The sequence below is a fragment of the Drosophila simulans genome, chromosome 2R, assembly GCF_016746395.2.
Source record: "Drosophila simulans strain w501 chromosome 2R, Prin_Dsim_3.1, whole genome shotgun sequence".
Taxonomy (NCBI): domain Eukaryota; kingdom Metazoa; phylum Arthropoda; class Insecta; order Diptera; family Drosophilidae; genus Drosophila; species Drosophila simulans.
In genome coordinates, this window is record NC_052521.2 from 18494069 (window position 1) to 18521911 (window position 27843).

At 46.7% G+C, this 27843-nt stretch overlaps 4 protein-coding genes and 12 non-coding genes across 19 annotated transcripts; 14 read left to right on the forward strand and 2 right to left on the reverse strand.

Moving 5' to 3' along the window:
• The first annotated feature begins 113 nt into the window (after positions 1-113).
• LOC6735537 (helicase domino) lies at positions 114-18438 on the forward strand. Of its 4 annotated transcripts, XM_039291405.2 has the most exons (16): positions 114-280; positions 847-1474; positions 1534-1837; positions 2052-2310; positions 2859-2963; positions 4067-4867; positions 5088-6321; positions 6561-6747; positions 7810-7946; positions 8010-8196; positions 8425-10515; positions 11036-11254; positions 14043-14078; positions 14148-17225; positions 17289-17681; positions 18021-18438. In XM_039291405.2, the coding sequence occupies exons 2-16, from the start codon at positions 858-860 to the stop codon at positions 18024-18026; spliced, it is 9654 nt and encodes a 3217-aa protein (XP_039147339.1). In that variant the 5' UTR covers positions 114-280; positions 847-857; the 3' UTR covers positions 18027-18438. The 4 variants fall into 4 exon arrangements, with proteins under 4 accessions (XP_039147339.1, XP_039147337.1, XP_016028894.2 ...); XM_039291403.2 differs by having other exon boundaries at positions 17289-18438; XM_016168672.3 differs by lacking the exon at positions 2859-2963 and having other exon boundaries at positions 17289-18438.
• On the forward strand, positions 1878-1986 carry LOC120284529. The gene has a single exon (XR_005543807.1). It is a non-coding gene; the product is annotated as a small nucleolar RNA Me28S-Am2589 (small nucleolar RNA).
• LOC120284543 lies at positions 3409-3539 on the forward strand. The gene has a single exon (XR_005543821.1). It is a non-coding gene; the product is annotated as a small nucleolar RNA psi28S-3316 (small nucleolar RNA).
• On the forward strand, positions 3552-3685 carry LOC120284541. The gene has a single exon (XR_005543819.1). It is a non-coding gene; the product is annotated as a small nucleolar RNA psi28S-3316 (small nucleolar RNA).
• LOC120284535 lies at positions 3705-3849 on the forward strand. The gene has a single exon (XR_005543813.1). It is a non-coding gene; the product is annotated as a small nucleolar RNA psi18S-841/snoR66 (small nucleolar RNA).
• Positions 4912-5020, forward strand: LOC120284528. The gene has a single exon (XR_005543806.1). It is a non-coding gene; the product is annotated as a small nucleolar RNA Me28S-Am2589 (small nucleolar RNA).
• LOC120284544 lies at positions 6812-6943 on the forward strand. Its single transcript, XR_005543822.1, has one exon. It is a non-coding gene; the product is annotated as a small nucleolar RNA psi28S-3316 (small nucleolar RNA).
• On the forward strand, positions 6960-7098 carry LOC120284537. The gene has a single exon (XR_005543815.1). It is a non-coding gene; the product is annotated as a small nucleolar RNA psi18S-841/snoR66 (small nucleolar RNA).
• Positions 7119-7249, forward strand: LOC120284540. The gene has a single exon (XR_005543818.1). It is a non-coding gene; the product is annotated as a small nucleolar RNA psi28S-3316 (small nucleolar RNA).
• LOC120284538 lies at positions 7268-7406 on the forward strand. The gene has a single exon (XR_005543816.1). It is a non-coding gene; the product is annotated as a small nucleolar RNA psi18S-841/snoR66 (small nucleolar RNA).
• LOC120284539 lies at positions 7427-7557 on the forward strand. Its single transcript, XR_005543817.1, has one exon. It is a non-coding gene; the product is annotated as a small nucleolar RNA psi28S-3316 (small nucleolar RNA).
• LOC120284536 lies at positions 7596-7733 on the forward strand. Its single transcript, XR_005543814.1, has one exon. It is a non-coding gene; the product is annotated as a small nucleolar RNA psi18S-841/snoR66 (small nucleolar RNA).
• On the forward strand, positions 8248-8357 carry LOC120284527. Its single transcript, XR_005543805.1, has one exon. It is a non-coding gene; the product is annotated as a small nucleolar RNA Me28S-Am2589 (small nucleolar RNA).
• Positions 18439-18529: 91 nt separating the features above from the next.
• On the forward strand, positions 18530-22188 carry LOC6735556 (protein PTHB1). Its single transcript, XM_016168674.3, has 8 exons — positions 18530-18815; positions 18874-19347; positions 19409-19542; positions 19602-20275; positions 20340-20840; positions 20893-21059; positions 21397-21526; positions 21586-22188. The coding sequence occupies exons 1-8, from the start codon at positions 18562-18564 to the stop codon at positions 22123-22125; spliced, it is 2874 nt and encodes a 957-aa protein (XP_016028896.1). The 5' UTR covers positions 18530-18561; the 3' UTR covers positions 22126-22188.
• A 904-nt stretch (positions 22189-23092) lies between these two features.
• Positions 23093-25352, reverse strand: LOC6735557 (antigen 5 like allergen Cul n 1). Its single transcript, XM_002082441.4, has 3 exons — positions 24282-25352; positions 23830-24224; positions 23093-23762 (listed from the first exon to the last, which is right to left on the reverse strand). Exons 1-3 carry the CDS (start codon positions 24414-24416, stop codon positions 23501-23503), a joined length of 792 nt encoding a protein of 263 aa, XP_002082477.1. The 5' UTR covers positions 24417-25352; the 3' UTR covers positions 23093-23500.
• A 152-nt stretch (positions 25353-25504) lies between these two features.
• On the reverse strand, positions 25505-27224 carry LOC6735558 (antigen 5 like allergen Cul n 1). Its single transcript, XM_002082442.4, has 4 exons — positions 26916-27224; positions 26251-26400; positions 25945-26189; positions 25505-25886 (listed from the first exon to the last, which is right to left on the reverse strand). The coding sequence occupies exons 1-4, from the start codon at positions 27042-27044 to the stop codon at positions 25634-25636; spliced, it is 777 nt and encodes a 258-aa protein (XP_002082478.1). The 5' UTR covers positions 27045-27224; the 3' UTR covers positions 25505-25633.
• Positions 27225-27843: the final 619 nt, after the last annotated feature.

The following is a 27843-nucleotide window of genomic DNA, read 5'->3' on the forward strand; positions in this document are numbered from 1 at the left end:
GCCCAAAGCAAAAATGTTAGTATTTCCTCGGGACTTCGAAATGGTCACACTGACTTTTGGCACTTCAATGCAGTTCAACGGTCGCACTAATTTTGTACTCGAAATTCAACACGAGCAAACGTGCTCGCGGACCGCTGGAAAATTTATTAAATATAATAAATGTGCAAAATTGCAGACCATCGAGTGCAGCACATTCTCCACGACGCGTTGGCACCATTTTCATGCACGGATGCCTTGCAGAGATGGTGAAATCTTGTGATTAAAATTCTCCCCGTCTGAGGTACGAATAGTGAAAAAAAATGTCTGCCGCGCCGAAAATTGACAAAGCGACGCCGCCATGTCGCTACCTATAGTCATCTCCCTCTCGCAACCGGCTCCCAGAACCCCCAGTGTTCATCTATGTGTGTAGTGCTTATTTTGAGCGTTAAAATCTGTTGAAAATTTAAAAACCATGCATACAATGGAAAATATTGTGCACAGATTATCGGTTTTTCACATTTCCCTTGCGGAAATCGGGAAAGCAAGCGTATGTGTGCCGAATGGAAAAAACCAAGACGCAGGGTTGCATTTTTCTTGATTTCGAGGGGTGCATTCTGTGTGATAAGCGTTCTTTTTTTTTTAAGATGATTATAGGCTTTTGTCCCGTCATGTTTGATAATGGATATTACGCAGCGGTAAAATTATAATTTTATGTCTGTCAAATTAATGAGTTCTGCGGTTTGGCCAGGGCTGCAGCATCAGCACACGTGCGAGGCCACGTTTTCTTTTTCCCGCCATCCGCTGTCATTTCAAAATAATACTGGGAACTCACTCCCCCTTTTTTCTTGTTCTTTTTTTTTATTGCAGATGTCTCAAACATGAATGAAGGTAATTCAGCAGGAGGGGGGCATGAAGGGCTCAGCCCGGCCCCTCCTGCTGTGCCAGACCGCGTAACTCCACATTCAACGGAAATTTCAGTTGCACCCGCCAATTCCACGAGCACAACAGTACGAGCAGCAGGATCAGTAGGAGCAGCCTTGCCGGCCACCCGCCATCACCAACATATAGCGACCCAAGTGAAGGGAATCGCCAGCAGCAGTAGCAAACAACAGAAGCAACTGGCCAGTGCGCAGCTGCCTGTGCCGCTGTCGCCCTTGCCGCAACAACAACAGCAAACGGCAGAGGCAACGGCAGCAGCAGCAGCACCCGCCCACTCCAACGTATCCACCTCCGTTTCCTCCAGCACAATAGAAGCCTCTGTTTTGCCGCCGCAGGCCAAGCGTCAGCGTTTGGACGACAACGAGGACAGGGCGAGCGCCGCCAGCATTGTTGGACCAGCCGAGAGCAGCAACATTGTAAGCTCCCTGCTACCAGCGTCGGTGGCCTCCAGCAGCGAGGTCGGTGGGCTTTCTTCTACGGCCCTGCAGGACTTGAATGCCCTCAAGAAGCGCATACTCCAGCAGAAATTGCAGATCTTGCGTAATCTTAAAGAAAGGTAAGTTACTACTACTTTGCAACGAAATACACATAAATAACAAATTTTTTTGTAAAAAGGCATCTTGAAAATGTGTCCGAATACTTTTACCTACAAAACGGCGGCAGTATGATGGACTACCCCGCGTGGCGCAAGAAGACACCAACCCCGCAGTTCATCAGCTATAGCAATGCGAATCGTATAGATCAGCTGATACACGAAGATAAGCCGAGCACATCAGCAGCAGCAGCTGCGGCACAGAATCAGAAATATACCACCCAACAGACAGACTCAGTGGAGTCCTCACTAGTCAGTGGCATCAGTACTGGAGCGACAAAAGCAGCGCCATTGGATGGCAATATCAGCAATAGTACTGTGAAAACGGTAAGAACATAGTTTTTAAAAAGTAACACAAAAAATAGCATTATATATGATGTTAACATCATACTGAGTGCCTAAATCGATCTATTTTTGATTGATTCTGGCTTTTAAAAGGGATGTTCGCAGCTGCGAGGCATTTGTCTGATAACACTTATCTATTAATTTTATGTTGAGGTTCTTTGGTATTGTACTAATTAAGATATCGTTGTTCCTTTAGAATACGCAATCTCAAGTTCCAAGCAAGATTGGCAGCTTCACAGACTCAACGCCCGCAGCAACAGACAGCAACTCAAGTACCACAGTTCCAGGAACAGCTACAAGTGGCGCCGTAACCAACACACCTGCCACTTCGGCCGAGGCGGCTAGTGGTAATGTACTGGCAGTGGAAGCGGAAATCAAAATCCCAGCTGTTGGAGCCACACCAGTGGCCATTTCCACCAAGCTTCCGGCTGCCGTCGTCCAGCTAACGCAACAAGGTAAACTCATCTTGTTCCCAGTCGACCCCTTTGACCTCTCATTGTTACGAAGACTTTTGTGTTTCTGTTGTGTTCGTTTCGATCAAACAAAATTGTATTTTTTGTTGTTTAAAATTGTTATGTTTGTCCTCCCATATTTACGCCAAATCTAAATTGTAAAATCGATGCAAAATCTAGACCACTGCATACCATCTCCTGTAATTCCGAAAGTGATACTAAAACAACGCCAACTGCCAACGCACGTCCTGCACTAAAAACTTATAATGTTATACCGATATTATATTGTGGCCGCCAACTATTGTGCATTACTAATACATATTCCAACAAAAGCAAACTAAACTCGCAAAATGCCAAGATTATTTTGTTAGTTTACCAAACACACACACCTACTAAAACATAAGCATAACTACATAACCAACTATCACGTACCTGCTATTTATTATTTACACTTTATTTATTTTTCCGATTTCTGTTCCCACATTAATGCTGCCTACATTCTCCTATAACGCACACACTCAACTCACCATAATTGTATCGTTATAATATAGGTCACATACCCGGTAGACCTTTAGGAGGTCGTCACGGTATGGTCTTCGGTCAAATACCCGCTCCTCCTGCTGCCGTAGGAAATCCTTCTGTACCTTTGGTGCCAGGTGCTTATCGTTCGCAAACAACAAACAAAAAATATCAAAAATCTTTCACAGCTAAAATTCGTTTTGTTTTCATTTAAATTCTTACTTAAACCAGATTGTGTCTTAACCATTAAAGCATTTTATCATTTCTCAAGCAAAGTAGTGCATTGATTGATGTGCATAAAGATTATATTTTCAATTTGTAAATTGTTTTCTAGAATTGGTGTTTTTGCCCTTAGTTTGGATTGGTAAATCTGCTTAATAATTTCAGTTTGAATTGATAAATAATTGATGAATGTATCGTTTTATTGATTGCGTTGATTTGTAAGCAAGTTAGCAAACTTAAGCATACTTAGTAAACTAGAGATCGCGCCGAACTATAGGACTTACCACACCGATTGGGCTCTCATTGTCATCCCCTCATTCATCCACTTAAAATATCATTAGTCCTAGACTACTTTTATGTCGCACCTAAAAGCGTTTTCTCGTCGGCTCGTTAAATGCTCTTGAAAATCGTAGATGTGTGCCAGAGCGAAGCTCAGTTGCAAGTGATACGGCCATTCTTGGTGGCAGATATCCATAACGCTGACTACAAGTGATCTCGGCGGACGCACCTAAAAGCGTTTTCTTGCCAGCCCGTTAAGTGCTCTTGAAAATCGTAGATGTGTGCCAGAGCAATCGTCGCAGTTGCAAGTGATCCAGATCCGTGATAGAATCAGATCCAATTAAAGCTGGGCTCATTTATATATTAATATCTACACGGGCAAGCGCACTCTGTGTCACATCGATATATCCAGCCTCATGTGATGACAATTTGTAAGCTTGCTAGAATAAGGGGGAGCTTCGCTTATCCATGCGGCAACTATCTTCAGCCCAGATGCCGCATTGAATTCGGGCCTCACATTAAGACTAAGTTTGCATGCATTTCCCACATCTTTCGTTTAGCAACCGATTCGCAAATGATTCTTATTCTAACTCTTCTATTTCATTCATTCACTATTGCTTTCCTAGTAGCTCTTTTGTACTTGATGCACTTTCCAGCATGCCATGAGTTGACCTTTTTCCGCATCCCTTGAGTAAATGATATCTTTTCTAATCTATCCCTTTTTGACTTATTTTCTAAGGTGGCACCCCTTTGTTGCCCTGCAATACATCCGCCGGGTCTACGGCGCTTCGTCGTCCCCAAGGTCAGAACAATGTCGCAAGCGGATCCGCTGCGGCATCTGGAGGCGGAGGGAGCCTCACACCCACACCGCTCTACACGGGCAATGGCCCGGCCGCTCTGGGCGGCAGTGGAGGACTCACGCCTGGCACACCAACTTCTGGCAGTCTGCTCAGCCCTGCCTTGGGCGGTGGTTCCGGAACGCCCAACAGTGCGGCGCAGGAGTTCTCTTTTAAGGCCAAGCAAGAGGTGTACGTGATGCAGCGTATATCGGAACTACAGAGAGAGGGATTATGGACTGAGCGGCGCCTGCCCAAGCTACAGGAGCCCAGCCGCCCCAAGGCGCATTGGGACTATCTCCTCGAGGAGATGGTCTGGCTGGCGGCAGATTTTGCACAGGAACGAAAGTGGAAGAAAAACGCGGCCAAGAAGTGTGCCAAGATGGTGCAGAAGTATTTCCAGGACAAGGCCACCGCTGCCCAGCGTGCGGAAAAGGCCCAAGAGCTGCAGCTAAAGCGTGTAGCTTCCTTCATTGCACGCGAGGTGAAGAGCTTTTGGTCGAATGTTGAGAAGCTGGTCGAGTACAAGCACCAAACTAAGATCGAGGAAAAACGCAAGCAGGCTTTAGACCAACACCTCAGCTTTATTGTAGACCAGACAGAGAAGTTCTCGCAACAATTGGTCGAGGGAATGAACAAGAGTGTGGCGGATACGCCCAGTCTTAATTCCAGCCGTCTAACATCGCCGAAACGGGAGTCCGATGGTGAGTTATACCTTAACATATTGTATGAGTCGATTACCAGAACTGAGCACTTGATGATAAACTACAAACTGAAACGTTGTTGTGGTCTATTCTTGAACACTTCGATGTTACCTTGGGATGGTCGCACTTGCGAGGCATTTGCCTGATGCTAATGCGCATATGTTCCATGTGTACTTCTTGCGTGAAACAATTGCTAATGAAAACATCATCCACTTTACAGATGACTTCCGCCCTGAGTCTGGTTCCGAAGATGATGAGGAGACTATCGCCAAGGCCGAAGAAGATGCAGCCGATGTGAAAGAGGAGGTAAAGGCGCTAGCTAAGGAATCTGAGATGGACTTTGATGACTTCCTTAATGACCTACCACCTGGCTATCTGGAAAATCGTGATAAGCTTTTGAAAGAGGAGCAGAGCTCGGCGATAAAGACCGAAACGCCTGATGACAGTGATGATAGTGAGTTCGAGGCGAAGGAAGCCAGCGATGATGACGAAAATACCATCAGCAAGCAGGAAGAAGCCGAGCAGGAGATAGACCACAAAAAGGAGATCGATGAACTGGAGGCAGACAATGATCTTTCAGTGGAGCAGTTGTTGGCGAAATACAAGTCGGAAAGAGTAGATGAACAACCTCCTAGCCCCAAGCGACGAAAGCTAGCGCCACGTGATCCTGAGCTGGACTCTGATGATGATTCGACGGCTGTTGATTCCACCGAAGAAAGCGAAGATGGGGCCACCGAGGATGAAGAAGATCTCTCTACTGTTAAAACTGATACGGATATGGAGGAACAGGATGAACAGGAGGAGGGTCTCAAGAGTCTTTTGGCAGAAGCTGACGCAACAAGTGGTGCTGCTGGCAGCGGAAGCACGGCTGGGGCAAGCGGCAACAAGGATGATATGTTGAACGATGCTGCCGCCCTGGCCGAGAGCCTCCAGCCCAAGGGTAATACCTTGTCCTCAACCAATGTGGTTACTCCAGTGCCCTTCCTGCTTAAGCACTCCTTGCGTGAGTACCAGCACATCGGGCTCGATTGGCTGGTCACAATGAATGAGCGCAAGTTAAACGGCATCTTGGCCGACGAGATGGGTCTGGGCAAGACCATCCAGACCATTGCGCTATTGGCCCACCTTGCCTGCGCAAAGGGCAACTGGGGACCTCATCTCATTGTGGTGCCTTCGTCTGTGATGCTCAATTGGGAAATGGAGTTCAAGAAATGGTGCCCCGGCTTTAAAATACTCACCTACTACGGCTCCCAGAAGGAGCGCAAGCTAAAACGAGTAGGTTGGACCAAGCCAAATGCCTTTCATGTGTGTATCACGTCCTACAAGCTGGTGGTGCAAGATCAACAAAGCTTCCGCCGCAAAAAGTGGAAGTATCTCATCCTGGATGAAGCGCAGAACATTAAGAACTTCAAGTCCCAGCGCTGGCAGCTGCTACTTAACTTTTCCACAGAGAGGTGAGTAATGATTGCATATGCTGCTAAGCTTGCCAACCAGCACCAAAATCAGTAATCATGCGATTGCTAAACTAGCATGGCGACTACGCTTGGGTGCTAAAAGTAAATTCGCTATAATGCCGCATACTAAACCAGAGCATGCTAATCTAGCCCTAGAATGCTTGTGGCCTTGTTTCGAGACAAATAACAAATATGCCTTTACGCGAATGAGTTTATAAAGTACTCTTAACTTTCTACAGGCGTCTGCTATTAACTGGAACACCACTGCAGAACGATCTGATGGAGCTGTGGTCCCTGATGCACTTTCTTATGCCATATGTGTTCTCTTCACACCGCGAGTTTAAGGAATGGTTCTCGAACCCAATGACTGGCATGATTGAGGGCAACATGGAGTACAACGAGACTTTGATTACGCGTTTGCACAAGGTAAGCATATCATAAGGAAAAAAATATTTTATTTTCTTTTTCTTTTTTTTTTTTTGAGATGATCAGCACCTAAAAGCGTTTTCTTGTTAGCCTGATAAATGCTCTTGAAAATCGTAGATGTGTGCAATAGCAATCTCTACAATAATTTGGGATTCAGTTTCTATATAACTTCATTCTGTTCCGATTGTAAACATCCATTATACGACTTACACTGCAAATGCACTCTGTGTCACATCGAATTTAACTACATGTGAAAACAATTTGTTAGTTTGCTATAGGAAAGAGATGAGACTTATCCGTGCAATTAGTGCCGTAAAAGGTTGATTGCATTGAAATCGCATTTTACACTAACAAAAATAAATTATTCCCGGTGCACCTAAAAGCGTTTCCTTGCAAGCCCGTTAACTGCTCTTGGAAATCGTAGATGTGTGCGAAATCAATCATCACAATAGCAAGTGATTTTAGTTCCTATAACTCGAATCCATTTACATTGTGAACATACTCCTCAGAGGAAATCTTAAGCAAATGCACTCTGTGTCACATTGAACTTAACTACATGTGAAGACAATTTGTTAGTTTGCAATATTAAAGAGCTGCGTATTATCCATGTATTTAACGCCGTATCAGGGTGATTACATTGAAATCGCATTTTACACTATTTTTGATAAATTATTTTTATTGCACCTAAAAGCGTTTTCTTGCCAGCCTGATAAATGCTCTTGAAAATCGTAGATGTGTGCAAGATCAATCCTCACAATAGCAAGTGATTTTAGTTCCTTTAACTCTAATCCGTTTACATTGTGAACAGTAGATCTATAAGTAAAATGTTCATGTTTTGTTCCTACTTTTGCAAATGCACTCTGTGTCACATTAAAACTAGCTTCGTGTGATGACAATTTGTTAGTTTGCCAGATCAAAGAGATGCGTCTTATCCATGTGGCTAAGTTCTTACCAATTTATTCACATTGAAAACGCCCCTAACATGACCCTCTTATTTAAGTTATCCGTATTTTCAAACTAAATGCGCAGTAATTAGAATTTGGCTTTTGTTTTTCCGTACAGGTGATTCGTCCGTTTCTACTTCGACGCCTTAAAAAGGAGGTGGAAAAACAGATGCCAAAGAAGTACGAGCATGTGATAATGTGTCGCCTGTCGAATCGCCAGCGCTATCTATATGAGGACTTCATGAGCCGCTCCAAGTAAGTTTGGATTCGCTGACTACTGTTAAATGTATTACTAATAATTTAATGTTTTTTCTACAGAACTCGTGAGACTCTGCAAACGGGCAACTTGTTAAGCGTGATAAATGTACTGATGCAGTTGCGAAAGGTGTGCAATCATCCGAACATGTTTGAAGCGCGTCCTACGATCTCGCCATTTCAAATGGATGGAATTACATTCCACACTCCGCGACTCGTCTGCGATATAATGGAGTATGATCCGTTCACGGTGAGTCTTATTTCTTCCTTCTTCATTGGCAATTTTTTTCCTGATTGTTGTTTGAAAATGATGTTAAACTGTCACTGATAGTTGGACTTAATCTATTTTGGAGAGAGTCGTAAACTTTTCCTAGGATGTTCGCATTTGCGAGGCATTTGTCTGATTCGCTTAGCCAATAAAATACTTCTTAGATTATAGCCAATTAAAATTTGGACTAATTTACGTATATTCTTACAGCAAATAAATCTAGAGACGATAAATCTCTTGCTGTTGCATTTGGAGCAAACTATGACCGCCTACGTCTCGCACAAATCCCGCCTGCTCGCCCCGCCTCGCAAGCTGATCGAGGATATCGATACAGCTCCATTGCCAGCTCCCCGTTGTCCTAATGGAAAATACCGCTTTCATATCCGAGTTCGTAGCGCGGAACTGGCGCAGCGTATCAAATTGAATGCAGTGAAGGTAGGAGCCAGTCCAGCCATGCGGTTGGAGGGTTCAAAGATTGTGCCAATGCGCAATTTGCTACCAAGTGGAAGAGTACTGAAAAGGGTCAGTGCGTCGATCAACCCTGTGAATATGGCTTTGAAACCAGTGGTGATCAATAGTGTGGTGACAACATCTTCGACCACAGCATCTTCTCCTACTGGAGCCTTAAGCGTGCTGAGCAACTCCAAGTTGCTGGGTGCACGTTCGCAAATTAATGCTCCAACGCCCGCTAAAGTAGCAAAAACGATGCAAGACGGAAAACCATTTTTCTACCTCACACCGGCGACAAATTCAGGATCAGCAGGAGCACGTCTTACCCTAACAAGTAAAACCACAGCCTCGGCGTCCACGACGACCTCCAGAACAACAGTTACAGCATCAACTACTTCTGGCCAGCAACTAATAAGGGATCCCATTGTCAAAGATTTGGCCACTCATGTAAAAAGCACAGCACAAAAGCAAAGCATTGCCAATGGGAAGACGGAGCCCGAGGAAGAAACAGAAGCAGAGGATCCTTACAAAGTTCAGGAGCTGATTCAGATGCGTAAGGAGCAGCGATTGGCAGCGCTCAAACGTATGGCAATGATAAATCGTCGCCGAACGGATGCCACTCCCATATACGGCGAAGATTGTCGCAGAGCTATACAGCGTTGCATGCAGGCGACCAGATCGCTAAAGCGATCAACCTGGCAGACGCGTGGATACGCCAACTGCTGCACTGCCATGTCGCATCGGAATGGTTGGTCCCTAAACCACTTGCTGAAGAGCTTCGAAGAAAGATGCGCTGATCTAAAGCCACTGTTTGCCAACTTTGTGATCTACGTTCCTTCTGTTTGTGCGCCCCGGATCCGTCGTTATGTACAGAATCTCTCATCGACACACTGGCAGTACGAACGAAGGATTGAAAACATTGTGGATCAGGCCCTGCGGCCTAAGCTAGCGTTGCTGCATCCAATTATTTCGGCAATGACCACTAAGTTCCCAGATCCGCGTCTCATTCAATACGACTGTGGCAAGTTGCAGACCATGGATCGTTTGCTGCGTCAGCTAAAGGTTAACGGGCATCGGGTATTGATATTCACTCAGATGACCAAGATGTTGGATGTTTTGGAAGCTTTTCTCAACTACCATGGTCATATTTATCTGCGTTTGGATGGCTCTACGCGGGTGGAACAGCGGCAGATCCTTATGGAGCGGTTTAATGGAGATAAACGAATCTTCTGCTTTATCCTCTCCACGCGGTCTGGTGGAGTGGGCATCAATTTGACGGGTGCCGATACTGTGATCTTTTACGACTCAGACTGGAACCCTACAATGGATGCGCAGGCCCAAGATCGATGCCATCGAATTGGTCAAACGCGAGATGTACATATCTACCGACTTGTCTCCGAAAGAACCATAGAGGTTAACATTCTCAAGAAGGCAAACCAAAAGCGAATGCTCAGCGACATGGCCATCGAGGGTGGCAACTTCACAACTACGTTCTTTAAGAGTTCCACCATCAAGGATCTCTTTACAATGGAGCAGAGCGAGCAAGACGAGTCGAGCCAAGAGAAGTCGGAAAACAAGGATAGAATTGTCGCTACGACAACGATTTCGGATACGCCGTCGACAGTTGTGGAGACGGAGAAGCAGTCACTGCGCGCATTCGAGCACGCGTTGGCTGCCGCCGAGGACGAGCAGGATGTGCAGGCCACGAAAACGGCTAAAGCCGAGGTGGCAGCTGATCTGGCCGAGTTCGACGAGAACATTCCTATTTCAACAGAAGATCCAAATGCGGAAGGAGGCCCTCAAGTGGAACTCAGCAAGGCCGATCTGGAGATGCAGAACTTGGTTAAACAGGTGAGCTAGTGTTCAATAAGGGAATCAGATAATTAGATGGTTTTGGCTAAAATATTCGTATTACAATCAGTTCAGAAATAGTTGCCGTCCTTGCATTTTATACTGAAACCTTGCATTTAAAGCGATTCCGGTCAAGCGAGTGTGGCACAGAAAAAATCTTCCTTTGGAAAATAGACCTTCAGACATAGTTGAGGCGAAATAACCCACGCCACGATTGTATCACTCAAAGTCTAATATTTGAAAAATCTTCGATCATACTGTTCTTTTTACAATGCCAAATTAGTTTTTATTGCGGCATCGCTTGCAACTCATTGAATTCGTTTTTCTAATCGAATCCAATGAAGTGAGTGATGCCAAGAGCAATACATCTTTTCGTACGAGGCTTTCAGACATAGTTGAGGCGACATTATCCACGCCACGATTGTATCACTCAAAGTCTTACAATTTTTAGCTTAATGTAGTGCTTTAGAATTTCTTCAAATCGAACATATAAATATTTCCCGATCTTATTTCTATTCAGCTCTCACCGATAGAGCGATATGCCATGCGCTTTGTGGAAGAAACCGGAGCGGCATGGACGGCGGAACAATTGCGAGCCGCGGAAGCGGAACTGGAGGCCCAGAAACGCGAGTGGGAGGCCAATCGCTTGGCGGCCATGCACAAGGAGGAGGAGCTGTTAAAGCAAGAAACGGAAGCGGAGGAGATGCTTACCTACAGTCGCAAGGATTCGAGTAATCAGGTTAATGCCAAAACAGATTCCAATTCCAATAAGCGACGACTGGTGAGGGTAAATCGCAGAAATTCAGCTCAGAAGCTGAGCAGGAGTGTTAGCAGCCATAGCACCGGTAGCAACAACAAGAACAGTAAATCGGCAATGACCCGAGGAAATAGCCAGAACAGCCTGAATAAGACTGTACCAGTGGGGTCAGGAATAGGCATGGGGAAGAGAACGGGGGCGGGGGGCAGTAGCAGTAGCCGAGGCAAAAGTAACAGCACGAAGTCAACGGGAAAGGTAACAGACGCCGCACCGCAAGTTAGGCGGCACACCCGTCTCCACTCTCTGGGCGCAGTCAATATGGCCAGCGCCCCAACACCGCCCACTAGAAAGACAACACGCACAGCTCTGGCTGCATCTGCAGCTGCATCTACTTTAGAGGATGCCTCTTTGATCGTCGAGGAGCGTCCCAAAAGACAGTCGGCCAACATTGCTATGAGCAAGATGATGAAGACGCCCCTGAAACAGAATGTTGCATCCAACATCAGTATAAAGACAACTCCTCCTAAACGGGGGCGAAGAGACAGTGTTGCAGCGGCCGCCACACGCAGTAAACTGCTGGAAAGAAGAGCTACAATTGCTGCTCCTTTAAAACATATGGATGATGACAGTGAACAGGATGAAGAGGAGCAGGAAGAGCAGGAGTCGGAAGAAGATACCGAGGGCGAGGAAGCAAATGCCACAGTAGACGACGAGGAGGAGGAGGAAGAGTTGGCGTCACTTGACGAAGAGACCATACAAACCGGATCGCAAACAAATGATGACGAAGGCGATGACGAGGAAGAAGTCGATGAAGAGGAGATGGTTGATATGGATACTGAAGATTCAGAGGAAGATGTCAAGTCCAGCTCCACCTATGGTACAGCGCCAGATGGTAAGCCCGAAGAAGCCGAAAGCTTGGATGGCTGGGATGCACACGACCAGGTGCAGGACACCACAATGACTAGCTCCATCTACTACAATGTCAGCGAGGAATCAGACACGGATGAGCATCACGATGCCAAGGCGGAGGCTAAAGAGCCGCCGCAGAATTCCGATAAGAGTGACGAGAGCGAGGCTGTTGGCCACACGCCACGTACAAGGTCGCGCGGCACAGTAAAGATCAATCTGTGGACCCTGGACATGAGTCCCGTAGCAAACGCATTGAATAAAAGCAGTGCCAGTAGGAGCCTCAAAAAAACACCCAGGACTGAGTCCACGCCAAAGGAGTCTCAGAGCGAGCCAAGGCGAAAGATTGCTCAGCCAAAGCTGCCGAAGAAAGAAGAAACTAATAACAAATCTAACAGCAATGTCGGCACCTTACACCGCTGGATATCGAAGTCGCCCAGAGTAATGCTTCGATCCACACCTGGTACGGCAGCAAGCTCATCAGCAGCAGTCAGTGGTGTTTCGGGAGGAAATGCCTCCTCGAGCGGAACATCCAGGTGATTATGTTCACTATCATACCCCAGTCAGTATTATCAGCTGTGTGTGCTGTGTGCGTTTTAGTGGGCGACTAATTATCTGTGGGGAGACGGGTCCTTCCCCGGCTGTTACTGCTGCCAGGCGACTGATGCAAAATGAGTATTTATAGACTGTAACAAGTTTCCTTCTATCGTATGAGATAAGTTAGTTAGGCGCTGGATAACAAATTAAACTTCATTTGGTCAAACATCTTGACCTCTAACATCTTGACCAAATGTGTTATTTGCCATTCGTCTGTGCAACCAATGGCTTCCTTTGGAGAAAGGGATCAGATGTCTTAATTATTCATAGAATTAAAATAAACCAGAAAAGTGGTAGGAAAGGAATCCATTCCTGCTAAAGCGTATCCATTCCTGTCGCTTCGGGAAAGATGAGGGTGAACTCAAATTTCAGGGAACAAAAATGGACGACTTGTCATACGTTAAAAAGTGAAAATAAGCGGGAAGGTAAACAGGAAGTCAAATAAAATTGCACGATTATATAATGCGTATAGGAAATTTTACTTTAAATTACCACATCCTCGATTGTTGTTGTTAAATAATGTTTGTCAAAAAACCAATCGAGACCACAGATCAAACACCTTTCCCAAAAACTGCATTAGATCGTAAGAGAATAGGTATACTACGATAATTGTTAAACATTTTTGCATTCTATAATTTATTTTGTACTCTAACTTAAACGGAACATTAACAATCTAAAGACTATGAGCATAGATTGACTAACCAATAAGACACAGAACTCATTTCGTATGCTTTAAAAAGTATCAAAATCCATTGTTTGTGTAACAAGATAAAACGAAACGTATAAAAACAGAAACAAAGCTAAAAATTAAACAAAACTAAAAGACGTTGTGGTTTTTATTTACGGACTAATTTCGTGCGTTGCCTCAAAGAAAAGAAAAAAATCTTCCGTCCTCATGAAACCAAGTAGTTGGAAAAGAATATTTGGATATCGTCCAAAGATTGTTCAATATTATTTTCTATAAAAAATGTAGAATTCTGTTTTGGTGTCGCAATTAGTATCCAATTATCACTATTAGTATTAATCATCCCATGTCTACAACTTATTGTTTAACCCCCTAAGCGCCGTACGAAAGTATAAAAATGGTTCGGAATGAAAGCTACAACGCCATCAGTATGATAATTTTAAAGTCAGCTAATATCAAAAGCAATACGTTGAATCGCAAAATAGTTTCTAAGCCAACACCAAAACAGAGTTGCTATATTATGAAAATAATGTGGAACCGTCTATTCTTTTCTTTAACTTTCTTGGCTACCATCTGGTCCAGGTCTGGATATCGCGCAACACCATGGAACAGATGCCGGTAAGTTGAAGTGGTAGTGCGATATAACTTGGTTTATAGTGCTAATTATTTGTGATCCTCCTTGATTAGATGTGGTGTCCTCCCACGCCGCCGCAAGACAACGATAACGATATCTATATCGACTATTCGCTGTCGTTCATGTATGAGCTGGAACCGATTGCGGAGACGGATCTGCCGCCAGTTTACGTACGCAAGGAGCACAAGCGCTCGCGCACGGATGCTGGGTACGATGGTAGCAGACGGCCCAATAAGATGCGTCGGGAGGATAACTATGTGCCACCCAGATCGCTCTTCGATCGCCCAACGCCACAGCTGGCGCGACTGCGTCGGGAGCTGAAGAGCCAGCGATTCCGCGGAAGCTTTAAGCCTAATATGCCGATTCCAGGCCTTAAACCACAACTTCCAACTAAACCTCTTACTGAACCTGAGGCCATGGCTGAATGGTGTGTCTTCGAGGATATGGCCATTTTGCACGTCCTGGTAAATCTGCAAGGATTACCTTGCAGCCTTATGCTGCTCTCACCGGGCCAAACGCCCAACTGGGACCTCGTCTCAGAGATGGTCAACTTCTGTTCGAAAACCTACCGTTCGGCGCGGCAGTGTCGCTGGAGGTACGAAACGCACATTCAGCCGCGTGAGGAAGGCAAGGTGGTGGAGAGTCCCAAGAAGCAGAAGAAGCTTAAGCCCACTCTGCGCACTGAGTACCTGAAGAGTCCGCTGCGATATTTGCGAACTACCCAGCTGTATGTAAGCGATAACAACGCCTCGTTTTACAAGACGATGCGGTCCCGCTTCGACAGCATTAAGACTGCTTACCTTAAGAAAGCACCGCCGCCGAAACGCCAGTTTAGTGCTCCGAGCCTGATGAATCCCAAGCACATGGAGGTGCTACAGGAGTTTGGCATCCAAAACTATGATCAACCGGTGCCGCCACAGAACATTGCGGCAATGAAGGCAAATAAGATTCGGGAGAAGCAGCGGGGGCAGCAGATGTCCCAGCCTCCGGTTGGCGTGGGAGTGGTTCAGCAAGTGCAGCAGCAGTCTCAGCAGCAGCAGCCTGCACCACCACCGCCGCCGCAGCAACAGCAGCAGCAACAAGTGGTTCAGCAGGTCCAACAGCAGCAACAGCAGCAGCAGCAGGTTGTGCAGCAACAACTTCCCACTGTTTCAAACGTTCAACAGACTCTGCCCGTCCAGCAAACCGTGGAGCTCGTGCAGCAGCAACCCAGCACCACGACAACAGTGGCGGTGCCCGCTGCCGGTGGTCAGTTGCAGCAGCTGCAGATCCAGCACTTGACCAGTTCCAATGTCTCGCCCGGTCAACAGACTGCCATCCTGCTCCACCAACCGCAGCAGCAATTGCGTACGCACCCCGGGCAAGGTGGACAATCCAATACTCAACAGTTGGTCAAGACTATTGTCGGCACCTCCTCCAGCTTGACCGCGGGCCAATTGCAACAATTGGCCCAACAGTCTGCAGCCGCTTCTGGTGGCCAGTCCAGTGTGAGTGTAGTCCTAACCACTCCAGTACAGACACTTCCGTCGGTAGTGCAACCCCAGATAGGCTCTGGTGCCCAGATCGTGTCCATCTCGTCACAGACGCTGCCCGTTAACAGCTCTCCCCAATTGGGCAGCATTGTGCAGACCCAATCGCTGCCACAAGTGGTCTCCGTTAGCACTTTGCCCACCGTGGGCACCGTACTGACCACCACTGCCAATCAGCCACAACAGCAGCATCAGACCACGGCTGTAACCACTTTGAACACGGCCATGTTGCGTGGTCAGCGGATTGTCTCGACAGCTGCAGGAAACACCCTTCAACAGCGAACGACAGCCGGTGGTCAGTCTATTGTCTCTATGCCGAACTTAGGACAAGGCGCGAGTCCTTCGCAATTCCAGACGCAGCTTCGTTTGGCGGCTGTTCCCACATCTCCAGCCACTCAGACCACACAGTTGGTGACCACAAAGGGAATTCCGGTGAGCGCATTGCAGCAGGGAGGGAAGACGACGGTGATTCCGGTAACTCAGCAATCTGGAGGAGCACATATACAGCTCTACCGCCAGCGCAGCTTGAAGGTGCTGCAGACAACGACACAAGCCGTGCCCAGCGGATCAGCTGGGGCTACTGGAGCTACTGCTAATCTGGTGCAAGCAGGCGGTACCATAATCCAAGCTAGCAATATGGCCACGCATGTGACAAGCCAAAAAGTGGCCGTGTCGGGAATGCCGGGCACCTCCACTACTGTGCAGGCTGGCAACGTAGTAAGCAGCGTGCAAATGCACGGACAGGCCAGGACGCAGTTTATCAAGCAGATGGCGGCCGGAAAGCAGCAGCTGCAGCGCCAAGTGGTGTCCGCTGACGGAACGACCACCACAACGGGAGCAGGGGATATGTTACTGGTTAAGCGTCATAATATTCTTGCCGCTCAAAAGGCGCAGCAGGCTTCTGGAGCACTCTTTACCACCACCACTGGACAGCAGCAACAGCAGCAGCAGCAGCAAGGTCAACTCCCAGTGGCCGGGCAACCGCAGCAGGTAACTCAGCATCAGATAGCGTCCCTGGTTAAAGCTTCCACGGCAGCGGCGGCAAGCGGTAGTAGTGTTAATGCAGGCGGAGTCACCGTATCGGCTACTAATCCGACTGTTCAAGCGGGAAGCGTGAATATGACACTTCCACAGCTCAAGCCTGGCAGCCAGATCAAGGTAACCATGCCCAATCAGATGCGCCATCTGCAAATGCAACAGCAGCTGACGATGCCGCGAAAGATCAGCCGGATGACACAGCTGGTCAGCGCCAGTGGTCAGCCCACGGCCACTAATATAGTAACGACAACTGGTCCCCAGCAACAGCAGCAGGGAGTCACAGTGTCTGGCGGCGGTACCTTGCCCACAGTTGCTTCGCAGCAGCAACAGCAGCAGCATCAGCAGAAGGTTGGAGGTGGAAACAGTGTCCAGGCACAATTGCTGCACATTCAAAACACAAAGGCACTGCCGAATTCGGTGACCGTGCAGCAGATTCAACAAGTGATGCGAAGTGGTCAGCAGGGCACGTTAGCCACCACCAATCTGGTGTTGGGTAAAACGAGCGTGGGACGGGTAATCCCCGTGTCGGTGGCTTCACAGGCCAACCAGCGTCAAACCATTCAGGTGGGTTTATTGTCTTAGCGATCCCTAGAGTAAATCAACTAATTCAAGGTTATCTGTCTTTAGGTTGTTTCAGCTGCCTCAGCTCAAGCTTTGGCTGCGGGAAATCTGCGCACCCATGTTGCTGGGCCGAGCATTGCCAGTGCTCTGAAGGTGGCCGCTTCTGGTGGTGCAGGAGGGCAGACCACGCAGCAGACGCTGATAGCTGCACTGCAGCATAATCAGCGGCAGAACGCCAGTCCTGTTCGGCTGCAAACCACGGCAGGAGGCAATCTTCTTGCCGTTGTGCAGCAGCAACAGCAGCAGCAGCACACAAGTATTGCAGGACCAACCGCTGGACCGGCAGAGGTGATGACCATCACTCAGACGACCACCACGCTGCCCACGGTTGGCAGCTTGCAGCAGCAACAGCAGCAGCAGCAACAACAGGGCGGCATATCGCAGCCCACAACGCAACAGGTACGCAAGCTGGTGCAGAAAAAGATCCTGATACGCAGCGAGAAAGAATAACGCTCGAGTAAAGCCGCCAGACCACGTCAGCGGCGGAGCATCACGAGCATCACCTCCACCGCCACCGCCACCTACAACACACCAACTCAGATTCAAATCCCACAAGCACCTCAAAATCAAACACCTACAACTCAGTCAAAAGCCAATCAATCTGATCCTTTCGAATATCAAGATCGAACAAATTTCAATAGCTCATCCCACGCCGATCCTCATGCATTCAATCAGTCAGTCAGTCAATCAGCCAGTCATTGCTAAATTGATCTCAATTTCTGTCGATTGGTTTTGCAGCCATGAGCGATCTAACTGTTCTGGAGGATGGTGAGCTCAAGGTGAAACGCTGAAGATTACAACGATGATCGCTTCAAACAGCTCAAGGTGTGGAAGCCGTATTACTAATTTTACTGATCCTTAGATATAGCACCTTAGCTTAAGAAAAATTTCATTGTATCTATTCATATTACGAGAATAGTTTTAAGAAAAAAGGAGGAGTGCCTAGTGTGTAGGCTAACCGCTTTAAATTCAATATGTAAATCGTAGGTAACTAAGGTATCAGCCCCTATTCCCGTAGAGCAGTATGTACATTCGTAAATCTAATTCAGATCTATCAGATACTACATAAACATCCCTAATATGTAGCTATAACTAAATGTCCTTTTTAGTTGTATGATCGGAAGCAAATAAAGAAAATTGTAAAAAAAAGTTAAAAGTTTTGAAATGTGACTACCCTTATTGCATATAATGGTTACCAAGGCAACGTTTTTCCTTGCGACCACAACAACGTGAACCAACTCAGAATTGGAGTCGAGTAGTTCCAGCAGTCAGTTGCAACATGTCGCTGTTCAATGTCTGCAGCTGGTGGTCCGCCCAGTGTTCAGATCCTGGAGAGGAATACGACGTGGCTAGCTTGCTGTGCGCTCGCTTTGGCCTGGAGACCCAGGAAAAGGACTACATTATTGTGGGTTCCCAGACGGGCCAGCTGAGTATCTACTATCCACACAACAGGGGTTTCGATGCCACCGACCTCCTTTTGGAGACCCAAATGGAGGCTCCAATAATAGGTTTGTATGCTGGCAAGTTTAGTGGGTAAGTTTATCAGAATTGGAAGCAAACTGTTCCTACGACATCTGCACCTAATCCGCAGAAATGTTCGCAACGAGAACGCCAATCAATTAGGAGTTCTCCTGCCAAACGCCATTGTAATTTACAATGTTTTGGCTATCGGTGGATTGGCGGAACACGGAGCCCAGTTGCGTTTGCAGGTGCAGGCGGAGCACAAGTTCCAGCGCGTCTCGTTTGGACTGTGCCAAGGTCATTTTGGACAGGTGAAAGGACGGGAGTTTTTCTGTGTCGTGCATCTGGATGGCACGCTGACCTTCTTTGAGCAGGATGGAATATCCTACGAGTGTCGATTCCCGGGTCACCGGGCTCTTCCCGCTCCGGTGGCCTATTGCGAGAGAACCGATAGCTTCTTTCGGTTTAGTGCCACATGGGACCTTCAATGCTTTAGCTACCAGGATCTGTCCCACTCGCTGGTCACCAAGAGCAGCTATCAGCCCACCTGGTCGCAGGGCGTCGGCGAAGGCATTGTCGATATGCGGGTGGTGCAAGTAAAGGAGTAAGCATCGGATTTTGGAATAGGTTTTCTTTACTTCCATTTAACGAAATGTATACCCCAGAAATTGTTCCAACATCATGATTCTGGGCGAAAGAAACTTCATTTCGCTGGATGACAATGGAAAGTTCAACTTTATGCTCAAGCTGGACTACGCTCCGAAATGTTTTACCAGTTTTGTGGTTGGCTATTACTGGGGTGAGAATCTTCTACTATTCCGTACCTAATTTTATCTTCAACTGGAATTACATTGTTAGAACCTGGAGCTCGTCTAATCAGCGCCATCATTTCTGACTCCTCCAAGTTGCATCTGTACGAAGAGGCCAACATCATTTGGGCAGCACAGTGGCCAAATCAATCGCCCGCTCCGGTGGCCATACAGCGCTCGAATGTCCAAAACCTAGCTGGTGGAATCGTTACGTTGGGCGCCAGGGGTCAGCTCGAAGTGGGCTACCTTGGAGCCGATCCCTTCCAGTTCCAGGTGCAGCCCCTGAACGTGGAGGAACTGAGCTTCGCCCAGGCCCACAAGGAGCTCCAGAAGCTGGAGGACGAGATCAAGGAAGCAGTGGATGTGCGAGACATGGATGCGCTTAACCAACAGGCTGCGGATCAAGTGCGACTAAGTTTCACCATCGAGAAGGAGGCTAACGATGATCTGGACACGCTCCTCTTGGACGTGCCAGCGGATGTGGCTGTCAAGGAATTGCCTTCGGCCAAGGGCATACTGCGCTGCAAGATCAAGGCCGAGCTGGCCGAGTTGCAGCTGGTGTTTCAGACGCCAAATGGAGTCCGTTGCAGTCAGGACACATTGAGTTTTGTTAATGTACCCGCAGGCACAAGCAAGGAATTTAAGCTGGACTTTTACACTGCGGAGTTGCTACATATTCATAGCACCAAGGTGGAAGTGGTGGCCTCCTTCTTAAGTACCAGGGTGAGTGAAAGGTATTGGTATATAGTAAATAGAGAGTACATAAAAGATCTTCAATTCTTTGTAGGGCATTCCACGGGTCATCCAGCAAAGCGCCAACCTTCCTTTGTCCATGTTCTATCGCATTTGTCAGCCGCAAAAGGCGGCTGGAATCAAGCTGACCTACAGCATCACCAGTCGGCATGTGAGCCCCAAACTGGCCACATTTTTCGGGGAGTTCCTGGAGGAGAAGAGTGATACGCATGCTCTGGGACTGCAACTACTGTGTCCAGGACTTGAGAAGCAGAGTGAAGTAATCACCGTTGTGGCCGCCAAAAACTCGAATCGCTTTCGCATACAGTCCGACTATGTGGAGACCTTCGCCATGATCCTTGAGCGGATTGTGGAGAGAACTCTGCAGCTGGACAGCTCAGCGGGCCTGATCAAAATGGACAAGAAGAAGCCGAAGCGCGGAGTACTCAATCGCTGCGTCGAACGCCTCATGGCGGCTCCTTTTCTACCCACCCAGCCAATCCTTCACCGGATCGACGTCCACCACGAAACCCAGCAGAATATAAGGAAGCAAACGGTGGGTTCGTAGTGTAATTTATATCCTTACATCCACTTGGTTTCATCCATAGGACCAGTTGGAGGAGCTGTGGCAGCAGTTTAAGACCCTGCAGCGACAATTGCAGGAGCAATCGGAGAGTGAGCCCAAGGAGGCTCTCACCATGAAAATCGAGTCCAACTACGACCAGCTTATCCTGGAGGGTGATAAACTGGTGGAGATTAGGAGGGATGAACGCAAGTAGGTGACGCAGAGTGCTCGATTGCTAGTTACCACCCATTTGGATATTTTTACTTTCACCATGCCACCTCCACACATGCCCGCTTAAATAATTGTCATGCCTATACCTATTAAATGCTAATGGATAATAGGGTATATCCATTTGATGGTACACATGTTTAATTTATTGTTTTATTGGTTTATTAGTTATGAAGCAATGCAAACCCGATTTTCAAGTTGGAATGTTAGTAACCATATAAACTTATTTTTGTAAATTTGAGTATCCCTAGTCATTACACGGTATCCTGCAGCCTAAGTACTGATGTAAATCTGTCTAATTATTTTTTATCGATTTCAGACAGCGCTGCGACCTGAACTGCGCCGTGGCATTAGCCAAATGGATTATTCATGCCTTGAACCTGGAGGAACGTGTAGTCAATGTGGTAAGCTCAGTGCTAAGTGTGCCTATCGAGGACTGGACTGAACTGGCAAGTGATTAAAAATTAAATGTGAAAAATTATAATAATATTGAATTTAATTTCAACAGAGTTGGGAGGAGTCGATGGCGCCCGGAATTGATATGCTGCATCATTTTGGGCCGCTTACCCGTTCGAAATCCTCATCCACACATGGATTGCTGGATGCCAACGCTGGAAGCAGGGATAGTTTTGATTACAGCCGCTTTAGACGACACTTTGCCACACTTTTCGACAGGATTGTGAGATTAGCCTCCTCCCCAATGGCAATTAACCCCGAAAAGGGCAAGGAGGAATCTTCCACGGAGGAGAAGCCACCGCCGACACAGCAGGTAGATGAAATCGGAAACATGCAGCGTATGCTGGGCGAGAAGGGCTTGCCACTGGCTCCGCCGAAGCGAAAGACCAACATGAGCAGCTCCCTGGAGGCAGTGGAAGACGATGAGGAGTACGACGAGGAGGATCTTCGCGAGGATGTGGGCTATCGCAAGGAGTACGGAGCCACCGATCAGAAGAACCCAAACAACAAGAAGCGATCCGAGTGGGTGAACGAGGACTTTGAGCTGCCCACCACCGAGGAGCTATTCAGCGACCTGGGCATCTGGTGGTAGGCTTGGAGAACTTGGGACTTGGGTTATTCTCGTCGCAATAAACGTGCAAACTGTCAAAACAGAGATCTTTATTGGCTCGCTCTCAACTTGACAGGATGACAGCGCGACAGCTGCTGGACCCGAGATCTGAGATTCTGGCGGCGATAAAGCTTCGTAATCGGAATTTGCATAACCAGCAACGACAGCCAGCCATCCAGATCCGAATTCATATTCAGATCCATATCCAGAGCCAGGGTCTGTGGGAGTGCGGAGATTTGTGTGAACAGGATAGACAGGACGGACTCGTCTATGATGCAAAGTCGCAGATAAAGCAAGATAAAAGTCAGGGCAGAGGCTTCACTGTACACAAGTTGATAGTGGGCAGAGCACAAAGGAAGCAGTGCACTGAAACAAATTGATCTGAGTTCTTACCTTGTTTAATTATTATTATTCTTTACGAACATTGGTTTTAGGAAGTGAACATTAGGTGAATTTGTTGTAAATTTCATACCTTACCTCTATTTTTCTGTGTGCACCTCCAGCTGGGACAGCTGCTGTGATCCCTTGTTGGCTCCACGTGAAATCCCACACATGGCGAGCTGAGTTATAGGAGTCACTGTCTGATCTAGGCTACAGCTCCAGTTGCTGGACCGTAAATTGGCCACGAAAGACGGCTGGAATGTCAGGTCTCTCCTTTAGGACCGGTCGCGTGTTTGTTGCCAAGATTGGAACCCAAGTTGACTCCGTCATCGGGTGCATTGAGCACATTGTTTGTGCGTTTCATTGATTTTTCAGGGGGGGGCTGAGGGGATGCAGCTGGCTCATTGATGAATTAACTGCTTTTTAATGTGATCCCGAGCAATTAACAATTAATTTGCACTTCGATGATGGGACATCATCGTTTCGGAAATAATGAGTGCAGGATAGGTCAGTCACATGCAAAAAAGCGTGAAAAAAACCAAATGCACCTTGGGATGAAAGCGAATTGTTTTTAAAGGTGATTTTTAAAGTGATTCCAGTGCATTCTCATAACTCATAAAATACACACAATATCTGATGATCAGTATCGCCTCCTTCTAAGGTGAATTCTGTATTGCGCATACGCATGGTTGACAAAGTGCTTTTAAAGGGGTAATCATTTTTCAGAGATATTTCGTGCCCAATCCCAGTGTCCGAGAATCGCTTTCGATTGTTTCCGTTAACATTAATAATTTTGTGCCCGCTGAATTGGTAATTAGCAACAAGCCAAATTTAGCAGCCGGAACGGCGATAAACAAAACATGACGTATTAATCAGTTGGTGCAATTGTTAAAAAAGCAATAACAATCAGGGTGTTTTGATTAGGTTCATTAACTATAGTGTATTTTGGTTGCGTATTGATCATTTGGTTGATTAGCTAGTAGTAATTGTGGTTGGGATTGTATTGTTCCTTGATGGAACAGAGGGCGGGGTACTCCGGATTACTTCCCGTCCGGCATTCAGAGGCGGGCTTTCCGGCATTGTAAACAGGAACTCCGATGGCATAGACACTGGCATAGTTGCAGGCGGTGTTGTAGATGTAGAGGAAGGGGTACTGCGGATTGGTGAAGCGCATCATGGCACAGCCCACATGGGTGTTCCTGTCCAGCACGGTTTCCACAAAGTGTCCATACTTTTCGCTGAAGAAGTGAAACAAGTATGTTAGTGGGCTAGGTCAGTGGATGATTGGGAGCTCCGATGACTTACAGATCTTTGGTCAGCTTGAAATCGGTAATGTAACTGCTGTCGATGAGTTTATGCTCTCCAAACCACAGGCCCATCGACTGCTCCACCAGATTGGTCACGTTCAGGTCCCAGTTCCTCCGACGATCGACCCCGCAGAGATTCTGACCCAGATTCCGGAAGCGGTAGCTGTTGTGGCAGTCGTCGTGCTCCAGGTAACAGGTTTTCAGGTTCAACGTGGCCAGGTACTCCAGCTCCTCATCCCACACCATGGTGGCCATGCGGGTGGCCGGATAGTAGCCGGGCAAGGATCCAGAGGCAATGTAGTTCCTGCGCTTGTTGTGCTCATCCACGATAAGTCGGCGATAAGGTTTCAGGTCCACCATAGTGGCATCCGGGGAGCAGCTTTCATGGAATTTCTAAGCAATGATAACAGTTTAAAGTCTGTTTTGAGTTGAGACACGAAAGTATCTTACCCCATCGTTATTACACGCTATGTGCACCGTGTTGTCAGGACATAAATCCGGATCACACCAAGACAGGGGCTGAGAACTGACCATACCCAGGATGATCAACAGACAACCGATCGTTTGGAATCTACCGTACTCCATGTTCACTGGATCTCACTTGGGGCACAAATGCTAATGTAAGTCCTGACCACCGGCAAGGCGATATTTATAACGAAATTTTGATTTGCAGGTGTTTAATTTCGGCTGGTGTTTGCCAATCCCGATACCGATCCCGATTTCGTACCCAATCCCGATCCCGATCCCGATCTCAGTCCGAAAACGAAACCGCAGCTTGAGACAGGTCAAGCGACGTTTTATGAATCATTTCCATTTTCGGGGGCCGTTGTCTTTGTCTTTGTCTCTGCTTCGGATTTCACATCCAAAGAGCGTTCACACCGAAAACTTCAAAGTGCACGACTTCTAGGAAAGCTCGAGCAATAAACCCCTGCGATGCCGACTGGGAAGAGTCTACACTTTCTTGGCTCCCCAGCTCGCCAGCTTAAATATAGAATATTTAAGTAGATCGTTAATCTGCGAGTCAAGTTCAAGCCAGAGAAAGCCAAGTCTGGGCATTTAGTTAAGGTTTGAGCATCCATTAGACTGGTACACACAGGTGTTATATTCAGCGCAGTCTGCTGATATTTCAAATACGTTCTATTATCCATATCAAAAAAGTATCTCAAATTGGAGCACCCAGCTCAGGATTGATAGCGTGGGTGTCTCTGGGAGTTCAGTGACTTTGTCACTCTGCAGTTTCCAGCGGTTGACATTGACATTGACCCAATTGGTGAGTTTAGATAATCGGGTATTATTAAATAGCAATATTCTTGTTTGTTCAACGCTGCACGAGCTAAGCTACGCTTTCAAAGATCGCCGGACAGGTTCTCAATCACAATGGAGAAATCAATAACTTCTGCGCACAAATCAAATAAAAATGTTGTCATTTGCATATGCTAAGGCACATCGTTATGAGTTGTTGGCCAATAACAAACGAAAGTTCTGTGTGCCAAACCAGTCTCTGAAATCTCCGAAGACTAGGACTGGCTTTCTTTGTGACTCGCATTGTTTATTTTGGTCGAGCTCCGTTGGCTTACAGCACAACCAGTGGGTTTATAACTCAACTGGGATTATGCAATGCCAGCCGGGTCAGAAGTCAGCGACGGACCCCCGATGACGACGGCACATTTAAATAAATTATGCAAACTGGCTGGAATCGATGCGATCATTTATTGGCTTGTATTCGATCTAAAGCTACGGGCTACTAAATACTCTTGGCAGTTGTACCTGAGTGGAGGGAATCCCCCTGGAGTGGCGAACTATTACCAATTGGGATCGTACACCTCGCGGGTGGAACATAATCCCGGATAGAAGTGGCTCTTGCCCGTGGTGCAACGGGAGGCCGCTCGTCCAGTCTCATAAACTGGAGCACCCAGGGCGTAGAGTGAGGCATAGTTGCAGATGAAGTTGTAGATATACACGGATGGATAGTCGGGTCGAGTGAATCTCATGATGGAGCAGCCCACCGCGAAGTTCTTGTCCACACTTATCTCGGCAAAGTGTCCATAGTCCTCACTGTTCAAAGAATATCGTTAGTTGCCAGAAGATTAAGCGCATCACCCCTTTCACTCACAATATGGGTGTGACTTTAAAGGAATCGATGAAGCTGCTGTCAATCAAATCGAATTCGTTGAACCAGAGACCCAGACACTCCTCCACCAAGCTGGTCACATTCACATGTGGACTCCGCGGACGCCACACGGCACACAGATTCTGGCCCGAGTTGGCGTACCGGTAGGTGTTGTGGCAATCATCGTGGTCCAGCTTACAGGTGCGGGTATTCAGCATGGACAGGTACTGCAGCTCGTCGTCCCACACCTAAGGATTTGCGATATTACAGGTAAGTGCCATAACATGGTTTTCTTGCTTGGGTGTCTACCATTGTGGCCATTCTGGCGGCAGGATAATATCCTGGTACTTTTCCGAGAGCCAGGAAGTTCCTCCTCTTATTGTGGGCATGCAAGAAGTCCGCCTTGTGCCGGCTTACATCCACTTGGACTGCATCTGGCTGGCAGCGTCTGTGGAAATTCTGCGGGAAGAACGCAACAGTACCTTGTAATTAATAAAGAACTCGGACCAATAAATCTCTTTTAGTATACTAAAGTTTGCTTTAATCATTTATTTAAATTTATATGTTTTCGAAAAACCCCCGAATCTTTTGCTGAAACGAAACTATTTCTTGATTAGTGAAAAAAAAAATAAAAACTTTGGACAGTATCATTGTAGAAAACAGCAGCACAAAAAAATTTGCGATCTCTAATTATGATATCCATTTGAATTTGAATCGTATCCCCTTAAAACAAGATTACGCCATTTGATTAAAGATCAGGGGCGATTAAATTTAAATATAAATAAATTAAGCGACCAGAAACGTTCAACTCTATAATATATTTGAATTTCGCTGCATTTTACAGCACTTTTATCTCTTACTCCCCAATATGCATGTGATTATTATTCAGGGTATAACTTTTTGACTGTTAATTTTAATAACCCTTTTGTTATCGTACGCACGAGCATATTAATAACTTATTTGCCAACACTTACTCCAGTTGTTCGGCACGCGATATGTCTGACTCCACTGCCGCATAAATCTGGATCACACCAGGAATAATCCTTGGCCAGGATCAGCTGGAAAATCAGCTGGAGTACGGCCAGGCAGATCAAAGGCGACATATTTACTAGCTCACTTTAAAATATTAAATACAATTAGATAATAAATGGGTATGCTCCGCCTATCACTCCGGGACTTGGCACTTTCAATCAGATTCTGGCCAAAACCGTGGCCGTCTTTATTGGATGTTTCTGTTTGAATGATCACAGAACCGAGATCGGGGACTAGGTCTTAAACTAAGCAAGAGTGCTCGGCTGCCAGCCGACTTTTAATATATCTCTCTCCGGCCGATTCTAATGCCATTTCGCAAAAGCCCGACTTGGACAGTCCAAGCCTTTCTAACACGTTTCCAAACGAAACGAAACGAAACGGCCAAGAACAAGTTTGCACAAAATAATGATAATAAATATAAATATTAATTTGAGGGCCAGTCGAGCGGAGGATGAGTGAATATTCCCGGTCTCGGTTCCATTTCATCCCGCTTCGGGTTGGGTTTCTAAAATCGTGATTCTAAAATTGTCCAAAATTAGCCAAAAGAACAAAAAAGAAAACGAGGAGAGAGTCCACTAGGGGTTCATTGTTGCCACGAGCTGGAAGCTATCGATCGATCTATGTGAACAGCATTCGGTTGACAGGCCATAAAATGTGCGCGTTTGATGTTAATTCGATCGTTAAGCGGACTATATATATATCCAACTATATGTATATTGATCCAGCTTCCAGAGCTTGGGAATCGCTGTGCAATTAATCCTCCGTCTTTTATTGACACATACATCCGAGCTGGTTGAGCCCATCAGTCCGGCTCCAGAACCCATTAGACTAAATTTAGTGGACTTAGTATGCAAATTTCTAAAGCGATTA

Excerpts from the sequence above, each read along its gene's own strand:
- LOC6735537 (XM_039291403.2), top strand. The coding sequence starts at position 858 with ATGAATGAAGGTAATTCAGCAGGAGGGGGGCATGAAGGGCTCAGCCCG. Across the intron at positions 7,947-8,009 it reads GACTTCATGAGCCGCTCCAA|AACTCGTGAGACTCTGCAAA; the intron begins GTAAGTTTGGAT and ends TTTTTTCTACAG. Across the intron at positions 11,255-14,042 it reads GCAAGGATTCGAGTAATCAG|GTCTGGATATCGCGCAACAC; the intron begins GTTAATGCCAAA and ends CATCTGGTCCAG.
- LOC6735556 (XM_016168674.3), top strand. The coding sequence starts at position 18,562 with ATGTCGCTGTTCAATGTCTGCAGCTGGTGGTCCGCCCAGTGTTCAGAT. Across the intron at positions 19,348-19,408 it reads CGGGTGGTGCAAGTAAAGGA|AAATTGTTCCAACATCATGA; the intron begins GTAAGCATCGGA and ends TGTATACCCCAG. Across the intron at positions 21,527-21,585 it reads TCGAGGACTGGACTGAACTG|AGTTGGGAGGAGTCGATGGC; the intron begins GCAAGTGATTAA and ends TAATTTCAACAG.
- LOC6735557 (XM_002082441.4), bottom strand. The coding sequence starts at position 24,416 with ATGGAGTACGGTAGATTCCAAACGATCGGTTGTCTGTTGATCATCCTG. Across the intron at positions 24,225-24,281 it reads TAGCGTGTAATAACGATGGG|AAATTCCATGAAAGCTGCTC; the intron begins GTAAGATACTTT and ends ATCATTGCTTAG. Across the intron at positions 23,763-23,829 it reads TTCAAGCTGACCAAAGATCT|CGAAAAGTATGGACACTTTG; the intron begins GTAAGTCATCGG and ends TCACTTCTTCAG.
- LOC6735558 (XM_002082442.4), bottom strand. The coding sequence starts at position 27,044 with ATGTCGCCTTTGATCTGCCTGGCCGTACTCCAGCTGATTTTCCAGCTG. Across the intron at positions 26,401-26,915 it reads TCGCGTGCCGAACAACTGGA|AATTTCCACAGACGCTGCCA; the intron begins GTAAGTGTTGGC and ends TTCTTCCCGCAG. Across the intron at positions 26,190-26,250 it reads CCGCCAGAATGGCCACAATG|GTGTGGGACGACGAGCTGCA; the intron begins GTAGACACCCAA and ends GCAAATCCTTAG.